The 17,715-nt window shown below is 30.5% G+C and overlaps 3 protein-coding genes across 5 annotated transcripts in view; 2 read left to right on the forward strand and 1 right to left on the reverse strand.

Moving 5' to 3' along the window:
- LOC130677165 (protein Skeletor, isoforms B/C) overlaps positions 1 to 17,715 on the forward strand; it is a 92,290-nt gene that overhangs the window by 6,127 nt on the left and 68,448 nt on the right. The window lies entirely within an intron of this gene.
- On the reverse strand, positions 2,903 to 5,568 carry LOC130677170 (uncharacterized). The gene is made up of 3 exons (XM_057483818.1): positions 5,397 to 5,568; positions 4,967 to 5,323; positions 2,903 to 3,403 (listed from the first exon to the last, which is right to left on the reverse strand). Exons 1-3 carry the CDS (start codon positions 5,528 to 5,530, stop codon positions 3,082 to 3,084), a joined length of 813 nt encoding a protein of 270 aa, XP_057339801.1. The 5' UTR covers positions 5,531 to 5,568; the 3' UTR covers positions 2,903 to 3,081.
- On the forward strand, positions 12,662 to 15,053 carry LOC130677171 (uncharacterized). The gene is made up of 6 exons (XM_057483819.1): positions 12,662 to 12,815; positions 12,890 to 13,264; positions 13,419 to 13,594; positions 13,701 to 13,897; positions 13,971 to 14,327; positions 14,406 to 15,053. The coding sequence occupies exons 4-6, from the start codon at positions 13,890 to 13,892 to the stop codon at positions 14,725 to 14,727; spliced, it is 687 nt and encodes a 228-aa protein (XP_057339802.1). The 5' UTR covers positions 12,662 to 12,815; positions 12,890 to 13,264; positions 13,419 to 13,594; positions 13,701 to 13,889; the 3' UTR covers positions 14,728 to 15,053.

Here is a 17,715-nt window from a genome sequence, read left to right on the forward strand (position 1 = left end):
TGTTATTATTCTAGCTTTTGATAAAATAAAATTTTTTTTACTTTATTTTTTATTTCGTTGTCATAATCAATACTCGTGATTTATTATTTCAATGGTTAGAAACTTTTTTTTCCTAAACGATAATCACCCGCGGCAGTAAAGAGTGAAATCGTGTGTGCTTCCCTAAACTTTCACTCGATGTAATAGTCTTCTGCAAACATATCACGACTTTAGATCACCGATTGCTCATTAGAGTAATGTAAATATTGTCACTGGATATGAAAGTTTATATATCTAGGGTACCGTTTAATTTAAAAAAAAAAAAATATAGATATTGACTGAACAAGTCAAAGTATTTTTTAATAAATATAAGTTTCATTAGAAATTTTTAATTATGAAATGAAAATATATTTTCTTTATTGATTATAAAAGTTGATAAATTTAGTGTCTCAGTACATTAGTCGTAATATCTTTCATTACTTGTAAAGAAATGAATAAAAAGAGGGGCACAGTAGAAGAGCCATGGCCTACTTTTAGTAAAGTTACTCTCACTCCCGCGTATTTTTTTTAAACAATAAAATTGCACTCTGGGTCATATAATCCATTTGAAACAATAAAAAAAAATAAAATAAAATGAAATGAAAGATGAAGCTTATGAGTGAAGAAAATAAAAATAATTGAAATAGAGCTGACAAGAATCTAAAACCGATATTCGAGTCATTTTGCCGGCTGTTGAAAGATTACGGGTTGGACATAACAGGGAATAAACTGCTGGGATGCGCTTCGTTTTGGAGCCATTACGTCGATGAGTGTACATGTATATTGTAATTTAGTGGTAGTGGTAAGAAAGAATGGAAGTGAAGAGGACGCGGGCTGAAGTGGGCCCGCAAGTGCGAAACCGAGCGGCCCATAGAGATGGAATAGAAATGAAGATGACGGGGGAGAAGATGAGAGCTTGAATGCCGAGCTTGCGAAAAGGGTGGTTGTTGATGCGTACCGTTGTGGCTGGCTGCTTCACCAAATGCATTAAGACTCACCCCCTTGGCCACATCACGGCCCAACCCCAGCCCCAGCCGTAGTTATATTTTCTCTTGTATTCTACTTGTGTGTCTTTCAATCTCGAGAGATCAATGCAATGAGTTTTAAAAAGGATGGAAAATATAATCCATCGATATGTCTCTCGTTTTTACTCTTCATTGGAATTCACTTCCACTCTTAGTGCCAATCACTGAGGATTGTCATGATGAAATATCTTTTTTTTTTTTTGTCAAATCACTTGAGGTGAAATACTCGAAGATTGTGATTTTTTCTGAGGTAAGGAATATTTTTATTTGAAATTATTTATGTTTTATACACTGCATATATATGTAAATATTTAAGTATATATAAATGAAACAAATAGTTTGTGATGGTTATTGATTATTTTTTTAAGATTTATTTAATGTAAGATAAAAAGTACTTTTTATTTTTATGGATATGAGAGACCGGGGCACAATGGGGTACCCTAAACATTCGGTGAAAAGAAAACTTTTTGTTTTATGAAACATTTTGATTTTTTAAATGTTCCATTCATGCTGAAATACATTAGAAAATTTTTGTTAAATATTGAGAAACTGGGGTACAATTTTTTAGCGGATTATCAATATATTTTGTAGTAACTTTTAATTGATTTCATGAATTGCTTACTTGTCTATAAGTGATAAAAAAAAAAAAAAAAAAAAAACCATAAAAACGTTCGACCCTGCGGAAAACCCCAAAACTTTCCGCTGTTTTCGAGCTTCTTGAGATTTCAAATTTCCGTTAGTTTAAAGTTACCGCGAGATGAGAACATTTTCCCTTTCGTCCCGTCTTATTTTTTGGATTTGTATTATCATCTCAGTTAGGTATCAACTTAACGTCAGCAATCAACGATGTCGAACAAATAATCAAGAACATCGATCACATGATCGCTGATTCGAATTTGAAAACTTTCTTATTTGATGTTAGCTAACAGTTATATTCAAACGAGTTTTAATCTATGGCTATAAAAAGAAATAATAATTTATATGATTGAAATAAGTCATCAAAATAAAGTTTTTGTTATTTCTTACCTAGCCGAACTGGCAATGGAGTCAAGAATTTGTTATCATGAATTCGGTTTCGAAAAACCTCGATTTATGTGCTCAACATTTTATAATGGTAGGATAAATTAATTGTTTTTTGACCAATAAAATATAAGAGCGTGGATGAAATGTAGCCTCAAGCCCGGGTTTTTTTTTCTTTGTTCTAAGTTATGTAATGCAAACGACACAAAGAGACATTAACACAAAGCTAATTTTCGATCATTAGGCTAAATGTATTAGGTGATTTTGATTAGATTGTTCAATTTTATAATAGTTTAGAATGTTTGAATTGATGTATGTATAATTGATCTGGGCCTGTAGGCAACAGTTTGAAGAAAACGTATGATAGAATAATAGTAATAATAATCATGATTACGAAACATTAAAATAAAAGCTGTGGGTTTTTTTGTTATTAAAAGTGATTCTCACGATACTATAAAAATTAAGCTAAAATTAACAAACATACTAATATTTTCAACATAAAATGCTACAATTTAAATATAAATAAATTCACTGTTAAAAAGCGGTGTTTAAATTATAATACTGGTATCAGGTAAAATGAACTTACACTAGCATGCCGGTGTTTTTTTACAGTTGAGCTATGTCGAAATTAATATATCAGACAAGGAAGGACAGGCATTAAAAAAACATAACGACTTTTTTTTTATATATATTGAAAGCATGCTTTTATTATTAACGCATCATTTTAACATAACCATGTAAAAATAGCTATTGTCTATTTTGTGGTAATGTGTACATACAGTAATTTTTTTAGTAAGAATTACACAAACAGTTCGATACCGTAAAAACATCAAAACAGCATTTTAATTTTCACCGTGCGTTCAATATCAGAGATATTAAAAATGTATGTTATTGAATTTTTTAATTCTCAATGTTCTTGGTAAAAACTAATATGTACTATAAGTTACCACAGTACCCAAAATTGTGTAAGTTTTGCTGTAAAATCATCTGCGTGTAGACAATACTGAATATGCAATGTTTAAGCTGGAGATGCGGTAGTCAATTTATAGACATAGTATTCGCTAATGAAATGCATAAATTTTGGAGAGATATGTTTGAAAGCCAAAAACCCGCCATAGCCAGGTTGACTCTTGTAAAATAATCCAAGTCTGCCTAGTGGTACTGGTGGTGATAAATTGACCGGTTGCATATCCAAAAATGGCATTACTGCGTTACCTGTATACTTATCTGACCATTTAGATGTAATTAAATCGATGTAATGATATCCCGATTGACTCATTTCATAAGTTTGTATATTTAGATCCTGAGGCGCAGGGAGTTGATATACATTTATATTCACTCTGTGAAAAAATTAATCAAATTGAAACACTAATTAAAAAAAGAAACAAATTTGACTATATTTACTAGGGTGCTTCAAAAAAAAACTTTATTTTTAACTTCCCGCTAAGAAAATTGTAAATTTTCAAAAATTCGGGAAGTTATTGGTTTCGGTCCGATTTACGAAAATCGAATTTCTATCAGATGTCGACGTTTTGAGGTCCTAGGAAGCTATTCTGACTAATTTCAAGATGATGTCCGAGTGTATGTATGTATGTATGTACGTACGTATGTAAATACCTGTATCTTTTGAACGGATGAACCGATTTTGAACTTTAAGGTGCCATTCGACGCGGATTGTCAATATCTTGAAGCCGAGAGGAAATTGAGCTTGGTCGGTAGGGCTCGTTCAGAGATATTCCAAAAATAAAGTTTTTTCAAAAATGTTTTTTTTGGATAACTTTTAATGTGCTCGAAGGATTAATTCCAAAATGGACTGGGCTCTAGAGCTTTATAAGCCGCGTCGAATGCCACCTCAACCATCAAAATCGGTTCATTCGTTCAAGAGAAACCGTTGTCGAAAGAATTAAAAAAAAAAATTTTTTTTATTTTTCCTGAAATATCTCAAAAACGACTCGATAAATCGGATCCAAAATTTTATCAGCTTTAGAACTTGACAAAACGCATCGATTGCCGCCTCAACCATCAAAATCGGTTAATTCGTTCGCGAGATATCGTGGGAGAAAGAAATGCTAAAAAATGGTTTTTTATAAAACAATGGCATACAAAAGTATTTGCGAGCTCGTAGAGCTCGAAAATGTATTCACAATAGTGTTTTCGAGCTCAACGAGCTCGAAAACAGCGGGAAGTTTTGGGGCTGGCCCGCAGGGTCAACTGACAGACCGATTTTTTTTTTTTGCTCTTACCCCCTAAAACGTTAGTGGTTGCCAAGAAAAAAATCCTCCCAAAAGATGGGCTCTCTAGCTCAATTCTAAGAGGTCGCTATTTTAATTTTAATTTCCCATCTGATTAACATGTAAAAATTCATTTTTCCATTCAAAGTGTAATTACTCATAAGCTGCTCGATATTTTTCAAATTTATACATAGACCTTTAAAGCTGAGTCCTCAAGCTTTCCAAAATCCTATGACAAGTCATAATTATCCCCAATTGAAGCTAGCAAAAAAAAATCGAAAATTAACAATTTCATTTTGAAATACAAAATCGATACTTTTCAGATAGCTTCAATTGATATTTGAATAATGGTAATTATGACTTGTCGTAGGGTTTTGGAAAGCTTGAGGACTCAGCTTTAAAGGTCTATGTATAAATTTGAAAAATATTGAGCAGCGTACGAGTAATTACACTTTGAATGAAAAAATAAATTTTTACATGTTAATCAGATGGGAAATTAAAATTAAAATAGCGACCTCTTAGAGTTGAACTAGAGAGCTCATCTTTTGGGAGGATTTTTTTCTCGGCAACCACTAACGTTTTAGGGGGTAAGAGCGAAAAAAAAAAATTAATGTTTTTTTTTGAAGCACCCTAATATTTACCATGCCTTCAGAATATGCTGTTGTACTTTACCTTGTATATCCGGTACTTTGAGGATAACGCAAAGTAGTTTGGCCACTGATAATTCGATTATTAGAATCATACATTTGGGTTCCCTGTATCGCCAACACCAAATGATTATCAGTAAATCTCTCTAACTTAACACCCGTCACAAATTCTCCATCAGGCAATAAAATATCATCCAGATTAAATGATCTCAATGTTGCAGAAAGCACAACGTGGTTTGGATGATTTCCTCTTGTGTAACGTCTATCATCAGTATTCCATCTAACAGTATTAGGATAAATTTTACCGTTATAAAACGTCCCACATTGAACTTCAATGCTAATTATACCATCTTGAACATGGAATCGAGTATCTGTTACAACTCTGATAACGAAAAACAGTTTGTAATAAAAAAAGAAACTAATTAATTTCTTATTTACAAAAACCAGTATCTTACTCATTAATTGCAGTGTTGCATGTTTGCAATAATAAACTAACTTTACGAACACTTAAGATGGGATCAGAATTATCATCACAATAACAATGATTTTGTAACACTGGGTAGGAACCTAACGAGCAGTGTCTCCCCATAATTCGGGTTGCAAAGTCTGTGAATTCTGAATATGCACAGGTTGCACTTCTGATAAATACCTGCAATTTGTAGTTTTCGCGTAATAATGTGATGAAGATAATAACTACATTTCTATAGAAATAAAAAATTAAAATCTGTGAGATGTTCGCATCAGAAACTTACATCTGGACAATATTTGGTGGCAATAAGTTGTGGGACAGCCCAATCTGAATATTGCGCATAATCTGCACATTCATATTCGACTCCTCTCGAATCAGGATTTGAGCGTACGAAATCGTACGAAGCGCTGCTAGAAGTCCTCACTGATGCATAGTTTTTGATACGAATATAATTTTCTCCTTATAGTAAATGTTAAAGGAAGTATAATATAATTATTTAAAAAAACTTGAAATGCGTCAAAAAATTAGGAATCGGTGCAACAAAAGAGCTGCACAAATAGTAATTTTTGCAACGTCCTTTGTTTATTCCAATTTCATATTTAATATATAGAACCTTCTCTCCATAATTGCGGATCACAAGAAATTGTTGATCTGAAATTTATAGTGTTAATTAAGTTCAAATAATATATTGCGGACTCAGTTATTTCAATGACAGCTTGTTTATAAATGTTGAGATACTCGTGTTGCCTATTCTTGTTGAAAGCTACAACGATAATAAGTAATTTTTAAAATCTGTACTAGTCTTGATATTTGTTCGTTTATTAAAAAATAAGTATAATTACTCGGATCAGACGATTTCAGTTTACGATACTCATAAGCCATTATAATCATAGTGTACCCTTGGGTAACAGTTCCCACAATATATTTATAAAAATTGTATAGTTTATCGTAAGCAGAAATATCATTGCAATCACGATGATAATTTTGCTAAAATAATAAAAATATGTACATTTAAACATAATGATTCTTACTGTGGCAAAATGATAAAGCCTTATTACCTGGTTTCTTGAATAAGCGACAGCTATTTCAAAAATATTTTTGCCTGCGTAAAAAGAATTTCTAGTAGCCAACCTAGTGGCCTTTAAAATATCCGTTAGTTTGTCTTTCAAGTCATCGTTATCAATAATTGAAGAAATGTATGCATCAATGGATTCATGACAATAGTATTTTAATTGATAATAAATTCTTAAAAAATCATTTTTATATCTAGTGTCAATAATATTCATTTTGTTATTTATATCTAACATGTAGTTCATGTCTTCTCTCAAAGAGGTTTCCAAAATAACACGGAGGGCATTCACGTGCGCGACAGAAGTTAAATTTCTAACTTGGTCTTTCACTTCATTAATATTTAAACACGAGTTTTAAATATTTTTAAGCTTATTTGGTAGTTTGTTTTAAAAATATTCATCGCTGTCATTATACCAGGAACTAGTCAAATAATATCGTTAATTAAATCGACTACACCTTCCACTAATGGTATTAATTTGACGTTAGCAATCAACGATGCCGAACACATAATCAGGAACATCAAAATATTGCCTCAAGCCTGGGTTTTTTTTTCTTTGTTCTAACTTTTTTAATATGAACGACACAATGACACATCAACACAAAAAAAAAATTTAATGCATTAGATGATAACACTTGAAATACATCGAGTGGGGTTAATTTAATTGGTAAAAAAATACCCTCAGATTTAAAGCGATATTCCATCCACTTTCTTATATTTGATTGGTGAAAAAATGAATTATTTATCCTACCATCACTAAATTTTAGGTATATAAATCGTGGTTAATCGGAGTTGAATTCACTTTAACATATAATCGACTCCGTTGCCAGTTCGGATAGGTAAGAAATAACCAAAACTATATTCTGATAATTTATTTTGACTCTATATAATTATTATTTTTAATCATAACTGTAGATTAAGACTTGTTTGAATATAATTGTTAGCTCACATCAAATAAGATGGTTCCAAAATTTGGATCATCGATCGTTCGATCGATGTTCTTGATTATTTGTTCGGCATCGTTGATTGCTAACGTTAAATCGATAATAATAGTGGGAGATGTAGTCGATTTAATTAACGATATTACCTCACTAGTAACCGGTATGGATGGTCTGATTGAGCTCATAAAAAATGACGACAGCGATGAAATTTTTCAAAAACAAGTAACAAATAAACTCGACGACATTTATAAGACGTGTTCGAAGATTGATGATGTAAAAGACCAAATTAAAAATTTAACTTCTGTCGTGGATGCAAATGCCATCCGTATTATTACGGAAATCGCTTTGAGAGAAGATATGAACTACATGTTAGGAATAAATGAAATATTGAATATAATTGAAACTAGATATAAACATGATTTTTCAAAGATTCGTGAACAAATAAAAAACTATCAGCATGAATCCATCGATACGTACATTTCCTCGATTATTGATAACGATGACTTGAAAGATAAATTAACGAAAATTTCAAAGGCCACTAGATTAGGTACTAGAAATCGCTTTTATGCAGATAAAAATATTTTTGAAATAGCTGTCGCTTATTCGAAAAATGAGGTAATGTGACTTCATCATTTTGCCACAGTAATGAGAATCATTAAGTTTATATGCATATATTTTTATTTTTTTAGAAAAATTATCATCGGGATTGTAATGATATATCTGCTTACGATAAACTATACAATTTTTATAAATATATTGTGGGAACTGTCACCCAAGGCTACACTATGATTATAATGGCTTTTGAGTATCGTAAACTGAAATCGTCTGATCCGAGTAACTATACCTATTTTTTAATTAACAAACAAACATTAAGACTAGTACAGATTAAAAAAACTACTTATTACTATCGTAGCTTTCAACAAGAATAGGCAACACGAGTATCTCAACATTTATAAACAAGCTGTCATTGAAATAACTGAGTCCGCAATATATTATTTGAACTTAATTAACACTATAAATTTCAGATCAACAATTTCTTGTGATCCGCAATCATGGAAAGAAGGTTCTATATATTAGATATGACGAAATCGGAATAAACAAAGGATGTTGCAAAAATCATTTTTGCTGCTCTTTTGTTACACCGATTCCTTATTTTTCTATGCAATTAAAGTTTCTTATTGATAACTCTGTGATATTTTCTTGAATATGTATTAGGAGAAAATTATATTCGTGTCAAAAACTATGCATCAATTAGAACTTTAAGCACCGCTTCATATGATTTCGCACACTCAGATCCTGATCCGAGAGGAATCGAATATGAATGCGCAGATTATGCTCAATATCCAGATTCCGCTATTCCAGAACTTATTGCCACTAAGCATTGTCCAGGTGTAAGTTTCTGATGCGAACATTTTACCGATTTAAATTTATTATTTCTATACAAATGTAGTTATTGTCTTCATCATGTTGTTATGCAAAAACTACAAATTTCAGGTATTTTTGAGAAGAGCAACGTGTGCATATTCAGAATTCACAGATTATGCAACCCGAATTATGGGGAGACAATGCTCGTTAGGTTCTTATCCAATGTTACAGGAACACTGTTTTTGTGATGATAGTTCTGATCCCGTTTTGAGTGTTCGTAAATTAAGTTTGTTACCGCAAACATGCAGAACTGATAAAAGAGAGTAAGATACTGATTTTTTTGTTGTTTGAAAAGCCATTATTTTTTTTCTATCATAAAACTTTTTTTTTTATCAGAGTAGTGACGAATGTGCGATGGCATCTGCATGATGGCATAATTAGCATCGAAATTCAATGTGCGGTGTTTGTTAACGGTATAGCCGATCCTAATACTGCTAGATGGAATACAGATGATAGACGTTACACAAGAGCAAATCATCCAAATTATGTTGTGCTATCTGGAACATTGAAATCATTTAATCTGGATGATATTTTATTGCCTGACGGAGAATTTGTGACGGGAGTTCAGATTGAAAAATTGAACAATAACCATTTATCGTTAGTACTACGGGGAACTAAAATGTATGATTCTAATAACCGAATTATTACTGGAAAAACTAGTTTGCGTTTTCCTCAAAATACCGGAAATTCAAGGTAAAGTACAGCATATCATGATAACATGGCAAATGTTATTAATTTTTTTTTCTTTTTGTAATTGGTACTTTAATTCGTTTAATTTTTTCACAGAGTGAATATAGATTTATATCAACTTACTACACCTCTGGATATAAATAAACAAACTTATGAAATGAGTCAATCGGGAAGTCATTACGTCGATTTAACAATGTCTAAATTTTCAGATAAGTATCAAAACAACGCGGTAATACCGTTTCTCGATATGCAACCGGTCAATTTATCACCACCAGTACCACTAGGTGGACTTGGATTATTTTACAAGAGTCAACCTGGCTATGCCGGATTTTTGACTTTCAAACTTATTTCCCCAAAATTCATCCATTTCATTCCTGAAAACTATGTCGATAAATTAAATGTCGCATCCCTGTCTCATTAATCATTGAGTATTCAGTATTGTCTACACGCAGATGATTTTATAATAAAACTTACACAACTTTGGGTACTGTGGTAACTTATAATACATATATAAGCTTCTACCAAGAGAACATTGAGAATTATAGAATTTGATAACATGTATTTTGAGTGTCATTAGTATTAAACGTACGGTGAAAATTGAAAAGCTGGCTTGTCTTTACGGTACCTAACTGTTTCGGTAATTTTTACTAAACAAATTATTGCGTGTACACGTTACAATAAAATATACAATGGTTATTTTTACATGGTTATGTTAAAATGATGCGTTGATAATAAAAGCATGCTTTCAAAATACAAAAACAAAATCGTTATATTTTTTTAATGCCTGTCCTTTCTTGTCTTATATATTAATTATGATATAGATTACTGTGATAAAACACCGGTACGATAGTATGAGTTCATTTTAATTATCGACGTCATTGAAACACCGCTTTTTAACAGTGTACTTATTTACGTTTAAATTTAAGTGTAACATGCCGAAAATATCAATTTATTTTCTATTTGCAGTGTAATTATTCCAATATAGGTCGTGAAAAGACAATTTTTATTGTACTAGAAAAATCATTTTTAATAATAAAAAAACGCACAGTTTTTATCTTAATACTTCTCAATCATGATTATTATTACTTTCGTGTCGTATGTCTTCTTTAAACTGAGGCCTACAGCAGTTTATTGCAATAAAGACAATTACAATCATCAGATTTAACTTTTAATAATTTTTGTTTCTCATACCGACGCCAAAAGTTCAATTTGTCTCTTCCGCTGAAGCGGGAAAAAAGTGGCGTTTTGTTCTCTAGGGATTCAAAAGTGCGCGTGCGCAATTATATCTGCGTCGACTCTTGTACATGTATATATATATATATATATATATATATATATATATATATATATATATATATATATATATATATATAATCACACTAAATTGTCTGTAACGAGCCAAGTGACAGAATCCATGCAATATCTTAAATAACCAATTATTTTGATTAAAAAACTCGAATTAATTAATAAAAAATTGGAACAACATATGAGTTCTTCAGAAAGTTCTCCGCTCTGTAGCAAATGGTGGACATAATGATTCTCATTACTAAGGCTAAATGATAAAGTCATATTACCTCATTTTTCGAATAAGCGACAGCTATTTCAAAAATATTTTTATCTGCATAAAAACGATTTCTAGTAGCCAAACTAGTGGCCTTTTCTGTTTAGAAAATCTTATAGAATCCAATAGATTCTTATAAATTCCCATAGAAATGGCATAAGAATGAATGAGTTCTATGAAAACTGCTATAGTTAAGTATAGGGCCTTATCTATGCAGCTATAAGAATCTATGGGATTTTTTAAACAGGGTTTTAAACATCCGGCAGTTTATCTTTCAAGTCATCGTTTTCAATCATCGAGGAAATATATGCATCGATGGATTCATGACGATAGTTTTTTAATTGATGATAAATTCTTGTTAAATCGTTTCTCTATTTAGTCTCAATTATATTTAATTTGTTATTTATATCTAATATGTAGATCTAGCTTCTCTCAAAGAGGTTTACGAAATAACATATTGCATTGGCATCCACGACAGAAGTTCAATTTCTAATTTGGTCTTTTACTTCATCTATCTTCAAACACGCGTTATAAATATTGTCGAGTTTGTTTGTTACTTTGGTTTAAAATTCATGATCGCTGATGTCATTTTTTATGAGCTCAGTCCGACCGTCCAAATTACCAGTAACTAATTCGTGATATCGTAATTAGTTTGACTACACTTCCCACTAATAATATTAGTTTAACGTTAGATAAAGCTTTCTGTGTTCTATCTTTCTTGATATGAACGAAATAAAGGCACATTAACACAAAGCAAAATTCAATGCATTAGATGATAACACTTGAGATATATCAAGTAGATTTTATTGGATGGATAAAAAATACCCCCGAGCTTGAAGAAATTTATCTTCCACGTTCTTATTTTTTACTGGTCAAAAAACAATCAATTCATCGCACCATCACTAAATTTTGGGTATATAAATCGAGGCTAATTTCACTTGAATTCACTGTAACAATTAATCGACTCCGTTGCCAGTTTGGATATTAGGTAAGAAATAACAATAATTTTGTTTTGATGACTTATTTCAACTATATGTACAATTTTTATTCCTTATTATAACTATAGATTAAGAATTGTTTGAATATAATTGTTGGCTAACATCGAATAAGATGGTTTCAAAATTAGGATCATCGATCATTCGATCGATGTTCTTGATTATGTGTTCGGTATCGTTGATTGCTAACGTAAAATCGGCGCCTAACCCAGTGACAGACTTGAGAAAAGTAGTTAATATAATTAACGATATTACTTCACTATTTACCGGTATGGATGGTATTATTAAGCTAGCAAAGAATGACGATAGCGATAAAGAGTTTCAAAAGAAAGTAGAAAATGAACTCGACAATATTTATAAAGCGTGTTCAAAGATAGATAACGTAAAAGAAGAAATCAGAAATTTAACTTCTGTCATAGACGCAAATGCCATCCATCTTATTAAGGAACTCTCTTTGAGAGAAGATATGAACTACATGTTAGAGATAAATAACAAATTGAATATAATTGGAACTAGATATGAAAACGATTTTAAGAAAATTTATCCTCACATCAAAAACTATACTCATGAAGAAATCGATGCATATATTGCCTCGATTATTGATAACGACAACTTAAAGGATAAACTAACGGAAATTTTGAAAGCAACTAAGTTGCCTGATGGTCATGATCCTTATCCAGGAAAAAATGTTTTTGAAATAGCTGTCGCTTATTCGAAAAATGAGGTAATATGACTTCGGCATTTTGTCACGTCAATGTGAATCATTATGTTTATATGTCTATATTTTTATTATTTTAGAAAAATCATCATCGTGAATGTGATAGTATTTCCGCTTACGATAGACTATTTAATTTTTATCAATATGTAATAACCACCGTCACTCAAGGGTACACTATGATTATAATGTCTTATGAGTATCGTAAACTTAAATCGTCTGATCCGAGTAATTATACTTATTTTTTTAATTAACAAACAAATATCAACACTAGTACAGATTTTAAAAATTACTAATTATCGTTGTAGCTTTCAACAAGAATAGGCAATACGAGTATCTTAACATTTATAAACAATCCATCATTAAAATAACTGAGTCAGTTCAGTATTATTTGAACTCGAATAACAACATAAACTTCAAATCGACAATTTCTTGTGATCCGAAATCATGGGGAGAAGGTTCTATATATTAAATATGAAATTGGAATAAACAAAAGACGTTGCAAAAATTATTATTTCTGCAGCTCTTTCGTTACACCGATTCCTAATTTTTCTACGCAATTAAAGTTCTTGTTACTAATTCTGTTATATTTATTCTAACATTTACTATTAGGAGAAAATTATATTCGTATCAAAAACTACGTATCACTTAAATCTTTAACAACCATTCATGAAGGATTTTTTGACTTAAAACCTGATACGAGAGGAATAGGATATGAATGTGAAGATTTTGCGGAATATGCAGATTGGAGTTTTGAAAATCTTATTGTGACTAAACATTGTCCAATTGTAAGTTTCCGATGTGAACATTTCACAGATTTGTATTATATTCATTATTTCTAATGGATTTAGTCATCAGTCGATACATCAATGCGTGGATAATTATAATTTTCAGGCATTCACTTGGACCGGCCCTGATTTATCATATTCAGAATCCCCAGATTTTACAAACCGAGCTTCTGGGAGACGATGTCATGTAGGTTCTCTGTCATTATTAGACGATAGTTGTTATCGTGATCATAATTCAGATCGCATCCTGAGTGTTCGCAAATTAAGTTTATTATGGCAAACGTGCAATTATCGAATGAATGAGTGAGATACTGATTTTTTTTGTTAGAAAAGTAATTAGTTTTGTTTTCTACTATACATTGTTTTTCGTTGGCAGAGTTGCAATCGCTTTTCGATGGCATGTTCAAGATACTATAATTAGCATTGAAATTCAATGTGGAACGATCATTAACGGTACAGTTGATATAAATACTCTTAGATGGAATGAAGATAATAGAGTTTACACAAAAGATAATCATCCAGAATATGTTGTGCTTTCTGGAACATTGAGATCATTCAATATGGATGATATTTTATTGCCTGATGGAGAATTTGTGACGGGAGTTAAGTTTGAAAAATTGACTGATAATCATTTGTCTTTGGTGCTACAGGGAACTAGAATGTATGATTCTGATAATCGAATTATCAATTCCTACAGTACTTCGCGGTTTCCAGAAAATACCGGAAATCCAAGGTAAAAAATAGCATATTATAATGGCATGGCAAATGTAATTGATTTTTTCTTTTTTTAATTTGAACAATTTCTTCACAGAGTGAATATAGATTTAAATCAACTCCCTTCACCTCTGGAAATGAATACACAAACTTATGAAATGAGTCAATCGGGACGTCATTACGTCGATATAGCAATATCTAAATGGTCAAATAAGTATACGGGGAACGCGGAATTACCATTTTTGGATATGCGACCGGTCACTGTATCACCACCAGTACCACTAGGTGGACTTGGATTATTTTACAAGAGTCGACCTGGCTATGGCGGGTTATTGGCTTTCAAACATATTTCCCCAAGATATGTGCATTTCATTCCTGTAAACTATGTCGAAAAATTGACTATCACACCCCCAGCTTAATCATTGAGTATTCAATATTGTCTACACGCAGATGATTTTCCAGTAAAAGTTACACAATGTTGGGTACTGTGGTAACTTGTAGTACATATATAAGTTTTTACCAAGAGAACATTGAGAATTATGAAATTCGATAACATGAATTTTGAGTGTCATTAGTATTAAACGTACGGTGAAAATTGAAAAGCTGGCTTGTCTTTACGGTACCAAACTGTTTTGTTAATTTTTACTAAACAAATTACTGCGTGTACACGTTACAATAAAATATACAATGGTTATTTTTACATGGTTATGTTAAAATGATGCGTTAATAATAATAATAAATAAAAACATGCTTTCAAAACAAAGTCGTATTTTTTTAATACCTGTCTTTTCTTGTCTAATATATTAGCAATGATATCAATTACTGTGATAAAACACCGGCCGGTAGTTTGAGTTCATTTTACCTTATACCAATATTATAAGTGACGTCTTTGAAACACCGTTTTTCAACAGTGTATACAAAATACTTATTTACGTGTAATTTTAATTGTAACATGTCGAAAATATCAATTTATTTTCTAATTTCAGAGTAATTATTTATATATGGGGCATTCCACGCCGAAATCGACCACTTTTGAACCCGACCCCTTTAATTTGGCTGAAAATTTTTCAATCTTTTTCTACCCCATCAAAAACGTTTCTCATAATTTTTTCAAATTTTTTCACTCAACCGAAAAAAAACTTATAAATTTTTGAGAAAAATGGCTTTTTTCATTTTAAATAGCTATAACTTTTTCAAAATTTGACTGACTGGGACGTTTTTTTTTATAAAATTTTTGTTTTTAAATGTACTTTTTGAAAAAAAATACAAAAAAATTATTGCGACCTATCTTCATTGTTTTTTTGTAGATTTTTAGAAAAAATCAAAAATTTTTCGATGTTTACCATTTTTGATTTTTGATTTTTTTTTTTTTTGTATAAAACTTTGACATTTTCTGCAGATCCTCAAATTTTTTCAGAGTGATGTTTTTTCGATTCCGATTTTTTTTTTCCAATTGAAAAAAAAAATTTTTTATAACTAACCTTATTTCTCATAACACCATGCTTAAAATTTTTGAGATTGCTCAGAAAACTTTCAAATTTGGAAAAAAAAATAAAAACAATAAATTTAAATGGTAATCCTCGAAATAATTTGAATTTTGTTCGAAAAATCAAGTTTAAAAATAGAAGAACCTTCTGAATAATTTTTTTGTATTTTTTTTCTCTGACAACTACGTTCAAAAACGAAGAAAATGAAAGAAAAAAAGTTTTCGTTTGGTCCATTTTTGGACAAATGCTAGCAATTCAAAAAAAAAAATTTTTTTAACCATGAAACAATGAGTGTAGAAGGAATTTTGTTGAATTGCCAGCATCTGTCCAAAAATGGACCAAACGAAAACTTTTATTTTATATTTTCTTCGTTTTTGAACGTAGTTTTCAGAAAAAAAATTATTCAGAAGGTTCTTCTATTTTTACACTTGATTTTTCGAACAAAATTCAAATTATTTCGAGGATTACCATTTAAATTTATTGTTTTCAGTTCTTTTTCCAAATTTGAAAGTTTTCTGAGCAATCTCAAAAATTTTAAGCATGGTGTTATGAGAAATAAGGTTAGTTATAAAAAATTTTTTTTTTCAATTGGAAAAAAAAAATCGGAATCGAAAAAACATCACTCTGAAAAAATTTGAGGATCTGCAGAAAATTTCAAAGTTTTATATAAAAAAAAAAAAATCAAAAATCAAAAATGGTAAACATCGAAAAATTTTTGATTTTTTCTAAAAATCTTCAAAAAAACAATAAAGATAGTTCGCAATAATTTTTTTGTATTTTTTTTCAAAAAGTACATTTAAAAACAAAAATTTTAGAAAAAAAACGTCCCAATCAGTCAAATTTTGAAAAAGTTATAGCTATTTAGAATGAAAAAAGCCATTTTTCTCAAAAATTTATAACTTTTTTTCGGTTGGGTGAAAAAATTTGAAAAAATTATGAGAAACGTTTTTGATGGGGTAGAAAAAGATTGAAAAATTTTCAGACAAATTAAAGGGGTCGGGTTCAAAAGTGGTCGATTTGGCGTGGAATGCCCCATATATATTGTAAAAAGAAAATTTTCATTGTACTGGGAACATCATTTCTAATAATAAAAATACCCACAGCTTTTATATTAATGCTTCTCAATCATGATTATTATTATTATCTTGTTATTGTATTTTTTTTTCAAATTGATGCCTTTAGGCAATTATACATATCATCAGTTCAATAATTTTAAACTATTATAAAATTCATTAATCTAATCAAACTCACATAATACATTTCGAGTACTATCTTAATGATTAGAAGTCAGCTATGTGTTATTAAAGTCTCTTTGTGTCGTTTACATTACAAAACTTTAAACAAAGAAAAAAAGTCACGGGCTTAATGCAATATGTAATCCATGCTTTTATATTTTATTGATAAAAAAAACGATTAACTTATCCTGCCGGTACAAAATTTCGGGTATATAAATCAAGGTTTATCAAATCCGAATTCATTATAACAAATTTTCTACTCCGTTGCCAGTTTGATAGGTAAGAAACAACTATAACTTTATTGTAATAACTTATTTCAACTGTATATAATTCTTATTTTTCATTAAACTATAGATTAAGACTTGTTTGAATATAATTGCTGGCTAACATCAAATAAGATGGTTTCAAAATTCGGATCATCGATCGTTCGATCGATGTTCTTGATTATTTGTTCGATATCATTGATTGCTAACGTTAAATCGATACCTAACCCAGTGACAAAAGTGAGAAGTGTAGTTAATATAATTAACGATATTACCTCACTAGTTACCGGTATGGATGGTATGATTGATCTCATACAACATGACGACAGCGATGAAGTATTTCAAAACAAAGTAACAGATAAACTTGACGATATTTATAATGCGTGTTTGAAGATTGATGAAGTAAAAGAGCAAGTCAGAAA

The sequence above is a fragment of the Microplitis mediator genome, chromosome 11 (assembly GCF_029852145.1).
Source record: "Microplitis mediator isolate UGA2020A chromosome 11, iyMicMedi2.1, whole genome shotgun sequence".
Taxonomy (NCBI): domain Eukaryota; kingdom Metazoa; phylum Arthropoda; class Insecta; order Hymenoptera; family Braconidae; genus Microplitis; species Microplitis mediator.